This window comes from Myotis brandtii, unplaced genomic scaffold, assembly GCF_000412655.1.
Source record: "Myotis brandtii unplaced genomic scaffold, ASM41265v1 scaffold544, whole genome shotgun sequence".
NCBI classification, from domain to species: Eukaryota; Metazoa; Chordata; class Mammalia; order Chiroptera; family Vespertilionidae; genus Myotis; species Myotis brandtii.
Window position 1 is genome coordinate 285,043 of NW_005370008.1, and position 20,323 is coordinate 305,365.

A 20,323-nucleotide genomic window follows, 5' to 3' on the forward strand; every position below is an offset into this window, starting at 1 on the left:
ATGGCATTTTGGAAGATAAGTTGTGAGTTGACCTACCTGAAAGAACCTAACCATAGGGTAGGATTTTCACATTAGAACAGCAGTTCTCAACCTGTGGGTCGCGACCCCTTTGGGGGTCGAACGACCCTTTCACAGGGGTTGCCTAAGACCATCGGAAAACACATATATAATTACATATTGTTTTTGTGATTAATCACTATGCTTTAATTATGTTCAATTTGTAACAATGAAAATACATCCTGCATATCAGATATTTACATTACGATTCATAACAGTAGCAAAATTACAGTTATGAAGTAGCAACGAAAATAATTTTGTGGTTGAGGGTCACCACAACATGAGGAACTGTATTAAAGGGTCGAGGCATTAGGAAGGTTGAGAACCACTGCATTAGAAAGTAGGCCTGGAGGGTGGGGCAAAGTCAGGAGACTCGCTGACCCTTAACACAGTGCTTTTCTACCCTTTTCAGTCTACGTGGAATAGGGTTATCAGTGTCCAAAAAGGTCCTTGGCCTCAGGTTAATCTGATCTTCCAGTTATTGAACAGGAGTGGGACTTATTTAGGCAGCGAGCCACAGGCCTTTTCTAGCCTTTGCCTATTTCTGAAAGTTCTGCCTTAAGTTCCACCTCAAGCGAATACTTCTCCATTGTGATCCTCTTGGGAGATGGAGAAATTCTTATTTTTTATGATAGCTCATTCCTCATCTTTTTGTTTTGATCTAGACTAGATAGTTATCCCACCTCATTACCAGAGGTCCATTATATATTAACTCTACCTATCCATGTTTTTTTAAATTGTGTATTTTTAATTCTATAAAATTATATAGTTAATATTGAGAGAGACAGACAGACAGACCTGTAACTGATTTTATTATATGCTGCATATAAAATTATATCGTTAATATTGAGAGAGACAGACAGACCTGTAACTGATTTTATTATATGCTGCATATCCATGGTTTCAGGGGGTATGGGCAAACTCATTACTCTATCCTGGCTCTGGAAACTGACCGGTGCTGGACACAGTAGACATAGTTCTCATCCCATATCATGTTATCCTCCAGGACACGCAAACTGGAAGTTTCCCACTGAGGTTTTTTTCAGTCACAGCCTCACTGAAATCGCTTTATCACTGTTATTTGCTTTTATGTCAATTTCTTAGCAGGCCTGCTACCTGAGAATTAATATGGCCTCATTTATGCTGTCTACAGGACACCAAAGTCTATGTAATGATTCATTTGAAAGGGGAAGAAAAACCAAATCACGTGTGTGTCACATAGGCACTGTAACCACTGGTAACCATTGACTCACTGACACTCTATGTTGTACGCGCGTTGTCTTGGTGTTAGGTTGCCTGGGGCATAACTTGTTCCTCAGGAAACCTGAGATTATTACTTAGGACCCAGAAGTGTATTACAGGTATTTGTAGGTTGCTAGTTTGATTCACTTTTTTATCTTCCTAGCAAAGTTAAACTTAGTGTAATTTCACTACAAGAGGCAATTAAGAGCCTGGGCTTTGGGGCCAGACAGCCAGGGTTTGAATCCCCGAGTACAGGCTGAGTGATTGTCTGCAGTAACTTCTAATATGTGAGCCTTTATTTCCTCCATGAAGTGGAAAAAATAACCCTTTACAGGGTTTCCAAGAAGAATAAATAGTGTATGTGAGTACATAATGTGATGCTTAGCACATACTAAGTGTTCAGTGTTAGTTGTTATTATGATTATCATTGTTGTGTTTCCTATTTTGAATGAGGTTATCTTGAAGCTGGGGACTCTGTAAAGGATGAATACCGTGGTTTCATAATGAAATCCTCTTAACTCATTAGTGAGGCATTCTGATGTGTAATGATGGGAGATTTGTTTGATGCTGGAACAGTTAGGCCAGAATTAATGCCATTTTATCCTATGACCTTGGGTAGCTTATCCCAGTGCGGCCCAACCTTGTGCTACTGGTTCCTTTCTGTGTGACTTAATTCACGGACAGTGGGCCACTTGTCATCATGAAGAGTTTTATGACCCAAGTGGGAGTTGGTTGATTCTAAAGTGAAGCTGCTGAGTCCTACGTCACTGAGCTGGAAAGTACAGGCAAGGGGACTCTGGGATTTCTCATTTGTGTGACCTGTGAAATACATATAAAATTGCTCTGTGAACAAGTCAAATATTTTTCTAGTGGCTCACTCAGTGCCTCCACGTGGGATTGGAAAAATCAAGCTGCTTTATGATGCTTTATTGACAATTATACTAATGACATGAACCAAATTTGGCTGACTCGGCTACTGACTAGCAAAACTGACCTATCTTCTGCAAAATATTATGTACACAGTTAAAAAAAAACCAACTGAAAGAGTCTTCTTACTTAAAGTTCTAAAATTCATAAAACATTTGTGTATTTTTAAGGTTGGTTTTCTGAGCCTCTTTTAATAGAATTGAATTTACTTTTACAGGGCTTGTTTGTGGTTGGGTTTGTCAATTCAGTGTTTTAAAAACAGCCCATGACCCTAGACAAAATAGGTACTTAGCAAATGCTTGAACTGTGCATTTGGAAATCCATACTTGCTCTCAAGGACCATTATTATTTATGTAAAATGTAATGCTTCTGTTAAGTATTTAAAAATTGGTATCTAAACTTAGTTCTTTGGTTAGGGGGGATTTTTGTGGAATGCAGGCCATTCCATTTGCAGGTTTCCCTTGATATCCGAAAGTGGAGCATTCCTATGAAACCTTTGGTAGGCTGAGATGGTGTGAAGCAAAGAAGCAATCACTGATTTATGTGAAAAAAAAAATTGGTTCCCAGACCCAAAATTCAATGCACACACAATGTCTTTATTCCATTCACCATCATGGAAACACTTAATTATGTCCTGTTTTACGCTGAACATAACACCCTTACGAGCTCTCTTAGGCTTCCCTGATGCCTCAGGACACATCTTGCTAACAGATGCACAAAGTGAACTGAGACACAGCACAGATGCTCACAGACAGAGCAAAGCTGCTGCGCCTTGATGCTGAGATGCTGAGTGTGGTTCCTTTCGCTGCCAAACAAACCTGAACACTATTTTCACTTTACTTTTCTTCATAAAAATGTAACTCCTCCTCAGATTTCCCCCAGCTAGTGAAATAGATCTACTTTAAAGCCAAATGGCAGAACGCAAACTTTTTAAAAGTGGGGAATACCTGTATTCATAACCCGAGTGAAAGAAATACTCTTAATATAAGTGATCAGTTAACAAATACCAGCCTATATTCATAAATTAATCCTTTAGAAAGTGGAAGATACACAGAATTTATTACTCATTTTTCTGTTCCATGCATTAGCCACAAATGGTTTTTTGTTTATATAAATTTTCTTCATAATTTTATTTTTCAATTACAGTTAACATTGAAAATTATTTTATATTAGTTTCAGGTGTGTAGCATAGTGGTTAGACAGTTACATAATTTACAAAGTGATATACCCCCAAAATGCAAGTACTCACCTGACACCATACATAGTTATTATCATATTATTGACTATATTCCCAATGCTGAACTTTACATCCCTGTGACTGTTTTGTAACTACTAGTCTGTACTTCTCAATCCCTTCACCTTTTTCACCTACGCCCCTAACCCCCCAACTTCTACATAAAAGTGAAACCATATGGTATTTGTCTTTCTCCGACTTATTTCACTTAGCATAATACCCTCTAGGTCCATCGCTGTTGTGGAAAATGGTAAGATTCCATTCCTTTTTTTTATGGCTGAGTAGTATTCCATTGTATATATGTACCACAACTTCCTTATCCAATTGGCATGTGGGTTGCTTCCACATATTGGCTGTTGTAAATAATGCTAAAATGAACATAGGGATACATATATCTTTTCAAATTAGTGTTTTGGGTTTCTTGGGATATGTACCCAGAAGTAGAATTGCTGGGTCATAAGGCAGTTCTACTTTTAATTTTTTGTGTAATTTACATCTTTGCCAACTCTTGTTGATTTATTGATGATAACCATTCTGACAAGTGTGAGGTGATACCTCATTGTGGTTTTAATTTGCGTCTCTCTAATGATTAGTGACATTGAGCATCTTTTCCATTGGCCATATTTGTATGTCCTCTTTGGAGAAATGTCTATTTAGGTCTTCTGCCCATTTTTTAATTGGATTGTTTTATTTTTTTGGTGTTGAATTATATGAGTTCTTTATAAATTTTGGATATTAACCCCTTATTAATACAAATTTTCAGTGTATATAATCAATGTTTATTTATTCAGCAATTGGGATTCCTGCATGATTTATATTTTTAATATACTCATAGAGCATTTTATATTAAACTAAATTAGTGGAAAACATTTTTTTCCTTCATGAGATTACATAATCCTGGGCAGGGTGCAGTTATATTTGTTGCTTGTGTAGACCCTGCTGGTGGGAACATTAATAGCTAAAAATGTTGTGGAAGGAAATATTGCAGTTGACCTAATTGCCCAGTTTCTGGGAATCTCACCCAAAGAAATAATTTAATACACAGCTAAAGTTTTGTATGCAAAGATGTTTATTGCAGTATTATTTAAGATCTAGAGGCCCAGCGCATGAAATTCATGCGCGGGTACAGTCCCTAGGCCTGGCCTGAGATTAGGGCCATCTTCTCCAGCTGCCCGCAGCCGGCCTTGCCCCCTGCTGCCAACCAGTTTCCCTGTTCACCATCGGGTGATCGGAGCCTGCCAGCCAGGGGGAGGCACCAAGAGGTCGGCCATTCCCGCCTGTTCACTAGCCCCGCCCCTGCTGCAGGTCGCAATCTGTGTGTGGGGCGACCAGCAGGGCAGGGGCCTTGGCCTGGCGCCACCTGCATCCCTCACCACCCACCCCCAGTTCCCCGTTTGTCATCGGGCAATGGGAGCCTGCCGGCCGGGGAATGTGACCAAGAGGTGGTCAGTGCGCCTCATAGTGACTGGTCAAGCAGTTGTTCTGGCTGTTCCACTGTTAGGGTCAATTTGCATATTGCCCTTTTATTATATAAGATAGTAAAATGAGATTAAATGACTAGTAATGGGGGAATAATTAAAGCATTTCTATAACTATTGCTCCAGAACTCAAATGATTGTCATTCCCATTTCAAGGTGAAGAATATTCCAGGTGAGGGGGAGACTGAGGCTTTCCCAGCTTAACTTGCCCAGGATCACTCTGCTTGTACATGGTAGAAGGGGAACGTGGATTCTGCCACATTCTTGGTTGCTTTTTGTTTTTACTTTAAAATGAAACTCACAGCCCAGCCTGTGTGGTTCAGTGGTTGAGTATCAACCTATGAACCAGGAATCATGGTTTGATTTCTGGTTAGGGCACATGTCTGGGTTGCAGGCTCAATCCCCAGTAGGGTGCATGCAGGAGGCAGCTCACCAATGATTCCCTCTCATCATTGATGTTTCTATCTTTTTCTCCCTCTCGGAAATTAAAAAAAATTTTTTTTAAATGAAACTTTTCTCTACATTCTAGATTTTTTTGTAAAAGACATCTTTTTAAAAATTTTATGGTAATGTGGGGAGGCAAGTAGGTGTAGTGGTTTAAAGAGCAGGCTCTGGGTCACTCTGCATGCCATTGGTGTGACTTTGGATAAGTGATTTAGTTGCTCTCTGCCTCAGTGTACTTCTGTGTGAAAACGGGGTGTGTAGCAGGACTGGCATGAGGATTAAGCAAGTTATCCTTGTAAATTTATAGCAGAAAGACTACTGGCACGTAGTAAGGACTGGGTGCTAGTTATTATAACCATTATGATCTTCAAAGAAAAGGCTTTGAAATTTTTAAAACATTTAAAATGGGTTAGATGAGATTCTAAATGGTTATTATAGTCTCTTGGAGAGATATTAATCTGATAGAATGACTTTGGAAATCTTCCCTGTAGCACTCAGTCATTAGCAGCCCATTTAGTGAAGGGAAATAGGAATTTGTTAATAATTCAACCTCTCCAAGTTTGTAATTCATGGTAGAGCATAGCTGGCTTCATGTTTTCTTAGGACAACAAGAGTATATACTAGTAAATCCTAAATAAATATGTGGCTTATGGCCCAGCTTAGGCTTGAACTTCTTATATTTAACAAATGTCCCTCTATAAGTGAGCATGTCAATACAGTGAATTTTCACTAATTTGCACTCCAATAATCCTATATAATAAAAGCCTAATATGCTAAATGTCTGGTCATCAGGTCGTCCATTCAACCAATCAAAGCATAATATGCTAATGATATGCTAAGGCTGCTCAACTGCTCACTATGACATGCACTGACCACCAGGGGGCAGATGCTCTGACCAGTAGGTTAGCTTGCTGCTGGGGTTCAGCGGATTGGGATTGAGCAAGATGGTCTGGACACACCCTGTAACCTTCCTGGGGTCGTTCCCCGGCTGGCCAACCTCCCACGTCCCTCCCTGGCACCCATCATGCACTGATGGGGTCCCTCGGCCTGGCCTGCGCCCTCTTGTAATCCGGGACCCCTTGGGGGATGTCGGAGAGCTGGTTTTGGCCCAATCCCGCAGGCCAGGCCGAGGCACCGGGCCTCTAGTTCAAAATATATGGCCTACCTCCTAAACTCAACAGGCACATATGAAACTGTGTAACTGATCTATGATTGATAAGATTAATAGCAGAACAGTTCGTTTCTAGACAGTCAGGACCTTCCTTGTTCCCTTATTCCAGCCCGCTTGCCCCTGTGCTCCCTGATTCATCGAATAGCACCCCATCCAGGGTGCAGAGTGAGAAGCCAGGAGCTTGGACTTCCTTCTTTCTGTCCCTCACCTGGCCCACCCCTCCCCTGCCATGGCCTTAAAGATGTTCTCCATCCTGCATGTGGGCTGTTGCAGTAGTTCTCTGACTTGATCTGGTTCACACCTTCTCTCCAGCCCCACACCCCACTCTCAGCCCCCTCCCCTGTTTAAAATCGAACACTAGAGCCCTTACCCACTTCTCCAACATCATTTTTCTCTCCTGTCCATCCCGCCCCCTCTGGCCAGCTTAACTCAAACATTACTCTGAAGCCCTACTTGACTCACTTGTCTGTATGTAAAAAAAGACTTCTTTTTTTATCCCCCATTTTCCCTGTACATACTTTGTCAAGGCACCTCACTTTGTTGTAGTCATTTATCACTTCTCTCTCTCTTGCTAGACTCTGTCTTGTGGATTTCAGTGCCCCAGCGCCTACCACAGTGGGTTAAACCACAAACAGTTGCCGATATTTGCTGATGATAATTTGAAAAAGAGCTGCCATGAATTGAGGTGCTTATGCATTGTGCTAGGTGTGTCATAGCGCTCATTTAATCTTCACCACAACCCCATATGGTGTAGGCATTATTATGCACATGATTACAGATCAGGAAACTGAGGTCTATACAGGTTGAGCAGCATACCAAAGATCATGTTACAGAGTTCTGTCAGAGCCCAGGGGAGTGTAGCCCAAATTATACATAGAGTAGATTCTGTTTTCTTGTATAAAGAATGAGAATCTGTAATCCTATAGGTACCACTTCATTATGAATTAAGTAGTTTAGGGCTCACCTGGATATCTATCAACCACACGTAGATATAGTTCTTAATTTGAGGACTGAGGGGCTCTAGGATTTAGGGACTCTAAATGTCAGTTTTAATCCGGCCTCTTTGTCATTTGGGGATAGAGAGGTCTCTTTTGCTTTAATCGATTTTTACAATTAGTGTAGAATCCCCAAGAGGTTAAGAACTAATATAACAATTTCTATAGAAAACAGAGTAGAAAATAGAATTTTCCAAAGGCCAGATGACTACTTTACACAGTAACATCTGGAAACACAACCCTTTTGTAAAGTAGAGATTATGTGTTTTGATAATTTGAGTGAATGAATGAAAATGATTCACTTTACAGACAAGGTTTTAAAAAAGTAGCACTTTTCTCTAGATCCGTGGTCGGCAAACTGCGGTTCGAGAGCCACATGCGGCTCTTTGGCCCCTTGAGTGTGGCTCTTACTAAGCCTTAGGAGTCCCCTATTTAAGTTAATAACAATCTACCTACCTATATAGTTTAAGTTTAAAAACTTTGGCTCTCAAAAGAAATTTCAATCGTACTGTTGATATTTGGCTCTGTTGACTAATGAGTTTGCCGACCACTGCTCTAGACTGTATAAACAGTGAGTCATTCCCTTTATCTCTTAAATGGAGAACTACCTCTCTGTTATGGACCAAATGTTTGTACATCCCCAAATTCATATGTTGAAACCCTGACCCCAGTGTGATGGTATTTGGAGGTGAGGCCTTTGAGAGGCAATTAGGCTTAGATAAGGTCATGAAAATGGGGCTCCCATGATAGGATTAGTGTCCTTCTAGGAGGAGGAAGAGACCAGAGCCCCCTCTCTTCACCTCATGAGGTTGAGGATACAGCAAGAAGGTGGCTGTCTACAAGTCAGGAAGAGAGCCCTCACCAGGAACTGAATCTGTTGGCACCTTATCTTGGACTTCCCAGCCTCCGAAACTGTAAGAAATAAATTTCTGTTGAAACCACCCAGTCCATGGTATTTTGGTATAGCAGCCTGAGCTGACTTAAGACACTCTCCCCTCCCTTCTCCCACCTGGTGGCATATATATTAATGGTCCATGTAGATGAAAAAGAATCACTGGAAAAAACATAATACAGTTTAAATATGCAGTCAAATTAATTTTCTTCAAGTAGTTGTTTTCATTTTGCTTCTGCATAGGAAGCTTTTCCAAATCAAAGTGTGTCATTTTGTATCTGTCTCCCTCCCCCACCAATAAAATATTCTTACCTTTCAGAGGGGGGATGTGTGTTGAGCTGTTACGGATTTGTGCTGCATTTCTATGTTTTGAAATGAGCTAAAAATATGGATTCCGACCCTGGCTGGATGGCTCAATAGGTTAGAGCAGGGGTCCTCAAACTACGGCCTGCGGGCCACATGCAAATACAAATACTGTATTTGTTCCCGTTTTTTCTTTTTACTTCAAAATAAGATATGTGCAGTGTGCATAGGAATTTGTTCATAGTTTTTTTTTAAACTATAGTCCAGCCCTCCAATGGTCTGAAGGACAGTGAACTGGCCCCCTGTTTAAAAAGTTTGAGGACCCCTGGGATAGAGTGTCATCCTGATATGCCAGGGTTGTGAGCTCAATCCCCATACAAACAAGAATCAACCAAGGAATGAGTGGAACAACAAAAATTGATGTTTCTCTCTCTTCCTCTCTCCCAAATCAATAAGTAACATTTAAAAAATTATTTTTAAAAAATGGATTCCATCCGGAATGACGACCTACCAAATGCCTTAAACACACTTTTTGCTCAGTAAAAGCATGTTGTTAAACAATGATATGTGCCATTTACAACCTAACTCTTTTCCCTAAGATTTTCCCCTGATTGACTTCTCCAAGAAAGAACATTTATAAGGCCTGTACACAAATAGCTAATTTTCTTTTTGTCTCCTGAACCGTGTCCTGCATTTTCTTTTTGGGACCTGTCTCTCCCTTGGTGTTCTGGCTGTAGGTAGGCAGCTAATTGGCTTCATGTTAATTTGATCACTGGCTTCCCTTTCTTTACTTTGTTGCAGCAAATGGCTTTCCTGACAGCTTGGAGTTGAATATTGGTACTTGGGGAGAATTGAAATGAAGGGAAAATCTTGTTATTTGCCAGTCAGAATATTCAGTTACATTAATATGACTTGCTAAAATACTTGCAGTTCCACTAAAATGTAATCACCTTAGGGCCTAATTCACCGTATTTCACTTTTAGTAGTGTCAGGGGGGTTAAACACAGTGGGTACATTTGTTGAAAGTAGCACTTGGTGAAAAGAAGAAAAGCATTGCTAGGAAGAGATCTAATCTTGCTGGGCCATTTCCAGCGAGGGTTACAGAAGTCGTCATCTCAGCCTTTTCTGGAAAGTGTCCGCTGTCGCCTGCCTGGAGAGCCGTGGGAGTGGAGGGGCTCCTTCGTGCTGATAGGCAGCAAAGGCCGCTGCAGAGCACGGTGGCTCAGACACACTGCTCGCCCCAGTAAACTGTGGGCCGCATAACGACAGGGCTCCTCCATATCATAAAGTGCTGCTTCAACCGCTGTGTGTGTTTGTCCCAGCGGATTGACAAGAAAATGATCCAAAGGATAGAAGAAAGCACAGTTTTTATATTTCATAGTGCAGACAGCTTTTATTAATATTTTTATTATCAAAAACATCTCGTATGGTAAACACAATGCAATATACAGATGATGTATTACAGAATTGTACACATGAAGCCTATATAATTTTATTAACCAATGTCAACCCCAATATATTCAATTAAAAAAAATCTCAAACCTCACAACCCAATACTATTTACCTAAAGTTTTCTACATGTCATTTATGAGAATGGAAAGTGGCAAGGGAATAACTGATTGCAGGAACTTAAGATTTAGAGCATAGAAACACAGATTTACAGAGTTATCTTAATTATCTATGCCTACTTATCCACAGTTCTGTAAAACAGGACTTGGCATTCATAATTCTGATGCTGAAACCCTTCAAGATCCCGAAATGTCTCCAAATCATCAAAGATCAAATTTTATTCAGGAAGATGTTATTTGATATATTTAATGATTTTCTTGCTCTATGAAGACTGGCCTGTGTAAGATATATGATCCCTTGAAGTGAATCAGAACATTAAATGGATCAAAACAGTATTCCCCATTGGCTGACTAGTCTGAATAACTGTTTACTGGGAAGCTAATTAGACGGCTATGAAAATGTAAGCAGTGAAAACACCAATATGCAGGTGAATGAAGGGTTAATGTTTCATGAATGGAGTCATAGCTCAGATTGTTCCTTTCCAGCCCCAACCTGCTTCCTTTACAGGTATTTACAGATGCCCCCAAATCACAACCATATATCATTGGGTCGGGGGGAGGAGGGGCTGGTAGTTGAATTTTTAAAAAATCAAAGGCTTATTCGTGTTCATTGATTTGAGTTTCTCAATTTTGTAGTTGTGTTGTTTTTTTTTATAAATTTTATTGATTTTTTTACAGAGAGGAAGGGAGAGGGATAGAGAGTTAGAAACATTGATGAGAGAGAAACATTGATCAGCTGCCTCCTGCACACCCCCCACTGGTGACGTGCCTGCAACCAAGGTACACATCCTTGACCGGAATCGAACCCAGGACCCCTCAATCCACAGGCTGACGCTCTATCCACTGATCACTGAGCCAAACCGGTCAGGTCTGTAGATTTTTTTTTAATGTAACTTTTCATTTTGAGATAATTCTAGATTCATAAGCAGTAGTGAGAAATAATACAGAGATCCCTAGCACCCTTGCCCAGATTCTCCTGATGGTAACATTCTGCAGACCGCAGTTTGATATCGCAACTAGAATGTGGACATTGTTATAGCCAAGATACAAGATAGAGTGTTCTATCATCCCATGTACCCATATATAGCCACATCCACTTTCCTCCTGCCTTCATACCATCGTTAACCCAGGCAAACACTAATCTCTTCTCCATCTATATAATTTTATCTTTTCAAAAATGTTATCCTATATAATAAAAGCCTTATATGCTAAGTGTCCGACCGTTCATTTGACTGTTTAACCAGTCGCTATAACGCCTCTAACCATGAGGGGGGCAGACGCTTCCACCAGTAGGTTAGCTTGCTGCTAGCGTCCAGCTGATCAGGACTGGGCGAGTCAGGTCGGACATGCCCAGGAGCCAACCTCCCACGGTCCCTCCCTGGCCTCTGAAATATTTCTTCTAATTAATTTCCTTTCACTGTGCATGAATCCATGCACCGGGCCTCTAGTGTTATATAAATGGATTGGCTTCTTTCACTCAGCATAATTCTCAGGAGATTCATTGCTGAGCAATGTTCCGTGGTATGCATGTACCACAGTTAAGTCATCACTGTTGGTGAACATTTTTGTTGTTTCCAGTTTGGGACTATTACAAATAAAGCTGCTATGAACATTCATGTACAAGTGTTTGTGTGAACATTTCTCTGGAATAAATGCCCAAAAACTTTAATGATAGTATAATATTTAAGTATATGTCTGTACCATGATCTATTTTAGCAGATGACTCTTAGATAGCTATTTAAAGGTGTCTTTCCCCCTCACCATTTTTCAGCTGTTGTACCCCCGATGACAATCTTATAGGTCAATTTAATGCACATCTGCTTTTTATCTTCTTAGTATAAGGACTTCTAGAAGTGGGCTCGAGCATGCAATATTTTAAAGCCTTTCCATTTTTAAAGTTTATTTTTAAATTTTTTAAGTGGCTCTAATTTCAGAACACTTTCATTGCCTCAAAAATTCCATACACGTCAGTAGTTACTTCCATCGCCCCTCCCCCCAACCCTTGGCAACCACTAATGTACTTGCTGTCTGTGTGGATCAGCCTGTTATGGATATTTCATATAAATGGAATCATACAATATGTGTTCTTTGTGACTGGCTTCTTTTACTTAGCATAATCTTTTCAAGGTTCGTGCATGTCGTAGCATGTACCCATACTTCATTCCTTTTTGTGGCTGAATAACATTCCATTGCATGGATGTACTACATTTTGTTTATTCATCCATCAGTTGATGGGTAGTTGGGTCGTTTCCATTTTTTGGCTATTATAAATGATGCCACTATGAATATTTGTGTGCGGTTTTATGTGGACATACGTTTTCATTTCTCTTGGATATTCTAGTATACCTAGGAGTAGAATTGATGGGTCGTATGGTAGCTCTGTTTGTTTTTTTTGCAAAGCTTATTTTTCCCCATCGCCATTTATCCCTCCTGTACCCTTTTCCACTGCCACCCTCCAGCTTTGTTTTCACCTTTTGAGGACCCACCAAACTGTTTTCCATGGTACGTGTACCATTTGGCAATCCCACCAGCAATGTATGAGCATTCCAATCCCTCTATATCAGTGGTTCTCAACCTTCCTAATGCCTCGACCCTTTAATACAGTTCCTCATGTTGTCGTGACCCCCAACCATAAAATTATTTTCGTTGCTACGTCATAACTGTAATTTTGCTACTGTTATGAATCCTAATGTAAATATCTGATATGCAGGATGTATTTTCATTGTTACAAATTGAACATAATTAAAGCATAGTGATTAATCACAAAAACAATATGTAATTATATATGTGTTTTCCGATGGTCTTAGGCGACCCCTGTAAAAAGGTTGTTCGACCCACAGGTTGAGAACCGCTGCCCTATATCCTTGCCAACAGTTGTTATTGTCTGTCCTCATGATTATCACCATCCTGGTGGGTATTGTGTGCATCTTTTTAAAAGACAAAGGGCCAGAGCTATCTGGGCTGTGCCAACTTGCTCATAGTTGGTCCTCCTAACCTAGCAGGTATGAAGGCCACTTGTGCACACTAATGTTGGAGATCCCTGTGGCTTTAGCTGGCTGTCTCTGGGCTTCTGTAGAAGAGAAGATTGTGCACCTGTCTGCCCCTCCTGCCGGAGCCCCTGACCTGGTGTGCAGTTCTGCGGGGAACCCACCTGACGGGCCGCAGCCCTGGAGCCAGCTGTGCTGGGCAGGCCAGCAGTGGAGGCCCAGGGGGCATACCTGTCTGTGCTTTGTCACTGATCGCTGTTTTGAAACAGAAGTTTGCAGAAATTTTTACACTGAAAAATTTCCATGCTAGTTTGTGTCATAACAACAGCAATTGTTTTGCTCTTTCACAGAAAAACCAAAAAAGTTTTTCTTGGATATTTGTGAGATAAAGACTAGAAAAGCTTGTGGTTTTCATTTTCATAGGTGACATTTCAAAATTGATTGCAGATTATAAACTGCCAAAATGATAGCTTTAAAATGTGCTTTTAAAAAATCAACTGTGTGATAAAAAAAATCAACTATGTGGAGACTTTTAAAGAGCACAATATTTGGACATAGTAGGGCAGTGATGGCGAACCTTTTGAGCTCGGCGTGTCAGCATTTTGAAAAACCCTAACTTAACTCTGGTGCCGTGTCACATATAGAAATTTTTTGATCTTTGCAACCATAGTAAAACAAAGACTTATATTTTTGATATTTATTTTATATATTTAAATGCCATTTAACAAAGAAAAATCAACCAAAAAAATGAGTTCGCGTGTCACCTCTGACACGCGTGTCATAGGTTCGCCATGAGGGTAACCAGTGTCCCCGGGACTTTCCTGATTTTAATTTTCCTTGATTTTTTACAGCCTGGGAAACTCCCAAATTTCAGTAAACCAGGACGGTTGGTTTATATGTCATATAAACCTGCAGGTAACTAAATGGATCCATTTGTTTGTTTGACCAAGTTACTTAAAATCTCAACTTCAGTTTCCTCATCTATAAAATGAGGATAATTCCTTATTGAGCCTTTGAAAAGCTAGGTATACAATAGATAATAAATGTTAGCTCCCTTGTTTGTTAAGCTTCAGGCTAGTAATGTGTTGTATTGGTTTTATAACCAAATTCTATACTTTAGATAACAGGCCTTTTTATTTCTTTCTCAGTTTCAATGAAATCAAAAGGGGAACATTTACTTTTTAGGGCCATGCTTCTAAGTGGTGCCTTGATTATGTGTAAGTAACCAAAAGGAAAGCTAGCAAGGGAAAGGAAACTTGAGTTTTAAGAACCTCTCTCCCCACCCCCACTGACCTCATTAGTTTCTAAGTCTGTAATCCATGGCTGAGTAACAGATTACTGCAAAATTTTAGCAGTTTAAAACAGTAAACATTTATTATCTTACACAGGCTCTGGGGGTCAGAAAGTCCAGAGAGGTTTTGCCGGGTGGTTCTGGCTCGGGGTCTTCGTTGAGGTTACAGTTGTGGCTGAGGTCACCTGAAGCAGACTGCGCCAAAGGACCTGCTTCCAGGCTCACTCAGGTGGTCATTGGCACAGGGCCATCCCATAGGGCCGATCACAACAGGGCAGCTGGCTTCTCCCAGAGCCCATGATCTGAGAACAGAGAACATACTGCTGACCAAGATGCAAGTCACAGTGTCTTTTATAACCTGATCCCAGAAGTGAGATTCCATCCTTTGCTGTATTCTGTTGGTTGCTCACGAAACCCTGGTTCAGTTTAGGAGAGGATCACTGGGGACCAGCTTAGAGGCTGGCTTCCACAGACACCAAATTCAGCTGAAACCTTGATCCTCTAATCCAGGTAGTGAAGCTAATAGAAAGTGGTTCAGTTTGAAACTGATGATAACAGGGCCTGAGCCAGAATCCACATCTCAGCCAGTGTCCAGATTTCTGCCCATTGCGCGCCTTATCTCCTTCCAAGGAGTACAGTTGGCTGTGGCCAAGTGTGTGCCATGATTTCTGGAAGTGACAGCCTCTCGCTGGCACCCCACACCACACAGTTCATATGATTTAACTGAATTCCTTCTGTGACTAAGAACAGCTGCTGGGGATTACAGGGAACAAGATAGATATGTTCCCCACCCTCACTCAGCTGTTGCAAACGTGGCCACTGACACCTGGTTTTGGAAGTGGCAGGTTAGGGATCTCTCCTGCTGTGACGTGGTATTCTTTCCAACAACATTCCAGAGTGGAGAAAGAGCTTGCAGTGCTTAATGCATACTGGTTATACATGGTATGTATGGTGTAACATGTTGCCTGATAGATAGGAGAACTGGTCTCTAACTAAATGGGGCTGCATTTCAGCTTGAGAGATGGTTTGATAGGAAATGATAGTGGTGTTAACACAAACGGAATTATAACCGAATTTGTAGGAATGAAATGTTTTATCCTTGACCACCATCCCAGTCTAGACTCTGGGAGTGTAGTGCTATCAGTATATGATAACTGTCCAAGTGACATAACTTCAAGAGCTGCAGGGGAATTTATTTGAGTCCCAAAGTGAAATTTACATCTACAGCAGTGGTTCCCAAAGAAGGCCGCTCATCTCCTTTACCCAAGGAACTTTGCAAAAAGACAAACGTCTCAGGCTTCAGGCTATTGAATCAGAATTTCTAGAAATCTGTTGTTTGAAGCGCCTCGGTGATTTGAGTTGCTGACAGATATGGAACTAAAAGGCACGAAGGCATGCATTCTTGCACTCACTCATTCGTGGTTCCAACCAGTAATTGGCGCTCTGCCAGGCCTGGGTCCAGGCTCTGTGGAGATACAAATGGGAACATCAGAGGTTTTGCCCTAGAAGAATTGCTTAGAGCTTAATGGGGATTGTGAACAAATGAGCAGATAATTACAGCATAACTGATAATTATGACACTTAAAAAATAAGCCTATAATTTTATCACTGATTGAGATAATGGAAGTGATGATGGCCATGAGAAAATGAGGCCAAGGAGGATTGCCACCCTTTTCCGCCGTCTTCCCATGTAGGTCTTAATTTCTAAGGCCTCTATTACCAAGCATCAATGGTGAATGCAATCGAGCTTTGCTCTTTTTTACCTTGATAGTGTCATTTAAAATTAAGTTACTTCTGTATCTTATGCTCATGGTTAAAGCTGTATGAACTCGGCTTAGCCAGTTTGGCTCAATGGATAGAGTGGCAGCCTGCAGACCAAAGGGTCCTGGGTTTGATTCCAGTCAAGGGCCCCCCCCTCCCAAAAAAAAGCTATATGAACTCAAACACTACTAATACATATTGTCACCATCCTCCTAATAATAACTGTGTGAAGATGCTTTCTTTCTTGGAAAGCCACAAATGGGGTATTTTAAGAATGGTAGGTCATAGGGTAGGAGACCTGGGCTCAAACTTTGTCTCTATCCACGCTCTGTGACCTTTGTCAACTCGGCCACCTCTCTGACTGCAGTAAGTGAATAAACTCATTGGGCATCTACTGTATCAGTGATGGTGAACCTTTTGAGCTCGGCGTGTCAGCATTTTGAAAAACCCTAACTTAACTCTGGTGCCGTGTCACATATAGAAATTTTTTGATCTTTGCAACCATAGTAAAACAAAGACTTATATTTTTGATATTTATTTTATATATTTAAATGCCATTTAACAAAGAAAAATCAACCAAAAAAATGAGTTCCTGTGTCACCTCTGACACGCGTGTCATAGGTTCACCATCACTGTACTATATGTTAGGTGCCGGGAGTATAAAAAAGGCGTATCAGATAACTGTCCTGGTATGAACACTGATCTTCTACTCACAAAGAAATCAATGACCAGCATCCCCTTCACGTTCTAGAGTACTGATTTTCAACCGATGTGCTGCAAGAATTTTAAAACATGTTAATACCCGACTATTTAGCCAGGGGCACTGACCTCTTTTCCCTGGATTGTGAAATTAAAAATGACAACAGCCAACACACAATAGCTGGTTATACGTGGTAACATGTTGTTTGATAGATAGGAAATATATTTTTTGTTGTGCCACAGAATTTTAGTAATTGGTTTCTGTGTGCTATGAGATGAAAAGGGGTGAAAGTCACTGTTCTAGAGCAATGTATCTAGTGACTCTTAAAAATCCCTGATTCACAAGTATCACTATGTGATTCCATCCAAAGTGGAGAATAACAGCTGTGAGGTGTGGGTGTGGGCAAGTTTCATTGCCCGTGGATTTTGCAGTGAACTCAGATTAATGCTTAGCAAAAAACTTTCATAATCACTGGATGTGAAGCTGGTCAATGCCAAAGACCTTTGTAATGATGATAGAAATAAATATGTTTGCAGCAATTATTGTGTGCCATGCACTATTCTAACCAATGCCAAAGACCTTCGTAATGATGATAGTTATAGAAATAAATGTGTTTGCAGCAATTATTGTGTGCCATGCACTATTCTAAGTATTTTACATCCATCAACTCATTTAATCACAAGAGGAAGGTACTTCATTACGGGTACTTATTTTGCAGATGAGTAAATCAGGGCAGGAAAAGGCGAAGTAACTTCCTGATGTTGTTACACATGCAGTAAGTTGTGGACCAGGGATTTGAACCCGTCAGGCTCTAGAGCGTGTGCTCCTAACCACAGCTACCCAAAAGAGAATGACCCACAGGTGTCTTTGCACACTGCTTTTACTGCTTTAGGTGGGGCAGAGGTCATGTCTGTCCCTGTCATTGTTGCTTTCCTAATGAGCAGTATATAGCCTGGCACATAGTAGGCACTCATAAGGTCTTTGTTAATTTGGTGAGTTGCTCGCTGCCTTTCACATGACTGGTAGAGTGAGGGGCAGTGACTCTGAGGATGTTTGGGAGCATAGAAATAAAACAAGTCAAGGGGATGACACGATCCCAGCACTCGGTGGACCTTTTGCCTTGTCTCACTGCAGCCTTGAGGGATTAATTAGTTACTGTCAGCAGGCTGTTTGTGAGAGCTGAGATCTAAGTCCATCTGCGGCGAACTGGCCTTCATCCACCTGCTAGGAGCATTCTGTATGTGGATTAACATTGTTTTTTCTCCAAAGACAGTGTGCTTCAACCAAGCAAAGTCATTACTGCTTCTTGTTCTTGTTTCAGATGAAAATTAGGTCGTCATCTTTAAGGCAATGAAATTCTACGAGAGTAGTTTTCTAGAGTGAGCCCCTCTCCAAATGCTTGTTGGTTAAGTGAATGGGGGTACGGGGTCCTTATCTCCCCCTGCTCAGAACTGGAGGAAGAATTTTGAATTCGATGGTACATTCTGTTCTTTAGCTGTGAGAATTCCCCAAGAATACAGTCCTAAAATCATGTTACTCTGCCTCTTCGCGCTGCTGAAAAATTATCTACGTCTGAGTTTCTTAGACCACATATATTTATGTATTACCTTCCAAAGTAGAAAAATGTATCTTCCTCTCTCTGAGTAGGGAAAGCATAAAGCATTCTTTTGAATGTTTAAAGGGTGTGTGTGTGTTATTCTTTTGGTGTTTCTTTCACCTTGTAAAATGCCTTTACGGATTATGTCACGGGCAGGAGTAGAATATCATTGTTAGAGTTCCAGATCGCTAGCGTGGAGGACTTTTTAATTAACTGGTGCCACCAAGGAGTGGGAGGTGGGGGCGTATCTCCTGACCTTGTCTAATTTTATTTTTGCTACAACATTTAAAAAAATTTCCCCCCAATGTTCATTATACAAGAATGAGGTTGGTCGGCCTCCTTTGACCTTGGAGCTATCCTGTAGCAGTACGTTATAGTGCTTATCGGGGCCCAAATTTTGCAGTTACTTATCTAAGGCCCCAAATAGGGCTGTGTTCTTTCTCTACATATATGATCTATGCAGGAAAAAATGACTCTTATCGGGGAATCGTTATTAACAAGAGTTTGTTATGGCCTTAGAATGGAGGCTAGCAAGTATGAGAATTCTATGAGGAGAAAAAATAAGCCTAGATTTCCGGAGTGTCCGAATGACCATACCACTGTTGACGTGGCAGGTACTTCGCTCCACCCAAGATTTAATCTGGAGCCCTTGGGTTAAATGCCGACATTCTAAAGGGATTCTGTTGTCAATGTACTTTCATAGCTAAACGTGTGCCAGCCCTAGATGTTTCCCTTATGGTCTTTAGGACAGTGTTTTATATTTTAACATTTCCTCTCATTCCTTGAGCTGATTTTCTCCAACCCAGTAAAACCTTTTTAAATTCAAGCAGTGTTGTGACTGCCAAGTTAAAGTGCCATTTAATTTTTTGTGTTATTGGCAGCCAGTCTGGAGAATGTTCCCATGCCTGCTTAACACAAGCTGACTGTTGAAAAGGATGGATGGTTGGAGAAAACAGAAAAGGGGAGGGAACTTTCATCCTGACCTCTTGTCACTTGCAAGGCCAGCTCAGCTGACTTATCTTTAGATGAACTGTGACAGTTCAAAACATACACTCATAAAACAGGATGTGATGAGGAAGTTATGCTAAACAGTAGGTACACATCTACAGTAAACACATTTTTAAACCAAAAGCAACGTGACTTGACTGATTTCACAGGAAGGGGGCTCTCAAAGCAAACTGACTGCTCTCTACTACCACCGCCTTAGCAGCAAGAAGAACCTAAAGGTCTCTAACCCTCAGCTTTGGAGTCAGCAAATAGCCTAGTTGTGGGTTTAGGAAATTAATTTTCTTTACTATCATAATTATTTTTTAATCTTGATATTCTTTAAAGCAGATTTGCCTCAAGATCCCAGTCCTTTTCATTTGCCAAGTAGCTTTCTCCTGCTCCAGATATAAATGGCCAGAATGATTAGCATTAGCATTTTTTTTATTTCAAATCTTTATTGTTGAGCATATTACAGATGCCCCCCATTTCCCCGCCCCCATTGACCTCCTCCACCATTGACCTCCTCCACCTAGTTCCCACCCTTCCTCAGGCCTTCACCACCCTATTGTCTGTGTCCGTAGGTTATGCATACATGCATGTAAGATTTTTAGTTCATCTCTTCCCGCCCCCCCCAACCCCCTTCCCTCTGAGATTTATCAGTCTGTTCCATGTTTCCATGTCTCTGATTC

General features: G+C 40.9%; 1 protein-coding gene across 5 annotated transcripts in view; it reads left to right on the forward strand.

The window, feature by feature from the left end:
- Positions 1-20,323, forward strand: part of ELOVL5 (ELOVL fatty acid elongase 5) — an 83,039-nt gene that overhangs the window by 25,490 nt on the left and 37,226 nt on the right. Inside the window, exon 1 of one of the 5 annotated variants that reach the window (XM_014549293.1) lies at positions 1,638-1,660. The exons of 2 other annotated variants lie outside the window; for them this stretch is intronic. Coding sequence is in view for 1 of the 3 variants with exons in the window: in XM_014549287.1 (XP_014404773.1) it covers positions 14,195-14,213 (19 nt within the window). In the remaining 2 variants the exon portion in view is untranslated. Of the gene's footprint in view, positions 1-1,637; positions 1,661-8,438; positions 8,463-14,193; positions 14,214-20,323 lie in introns of those variants that run through there. 2 more of the 5 variants (XM_014549290.1, XM_014549287.1) reach the window with 2 other exon arrangements.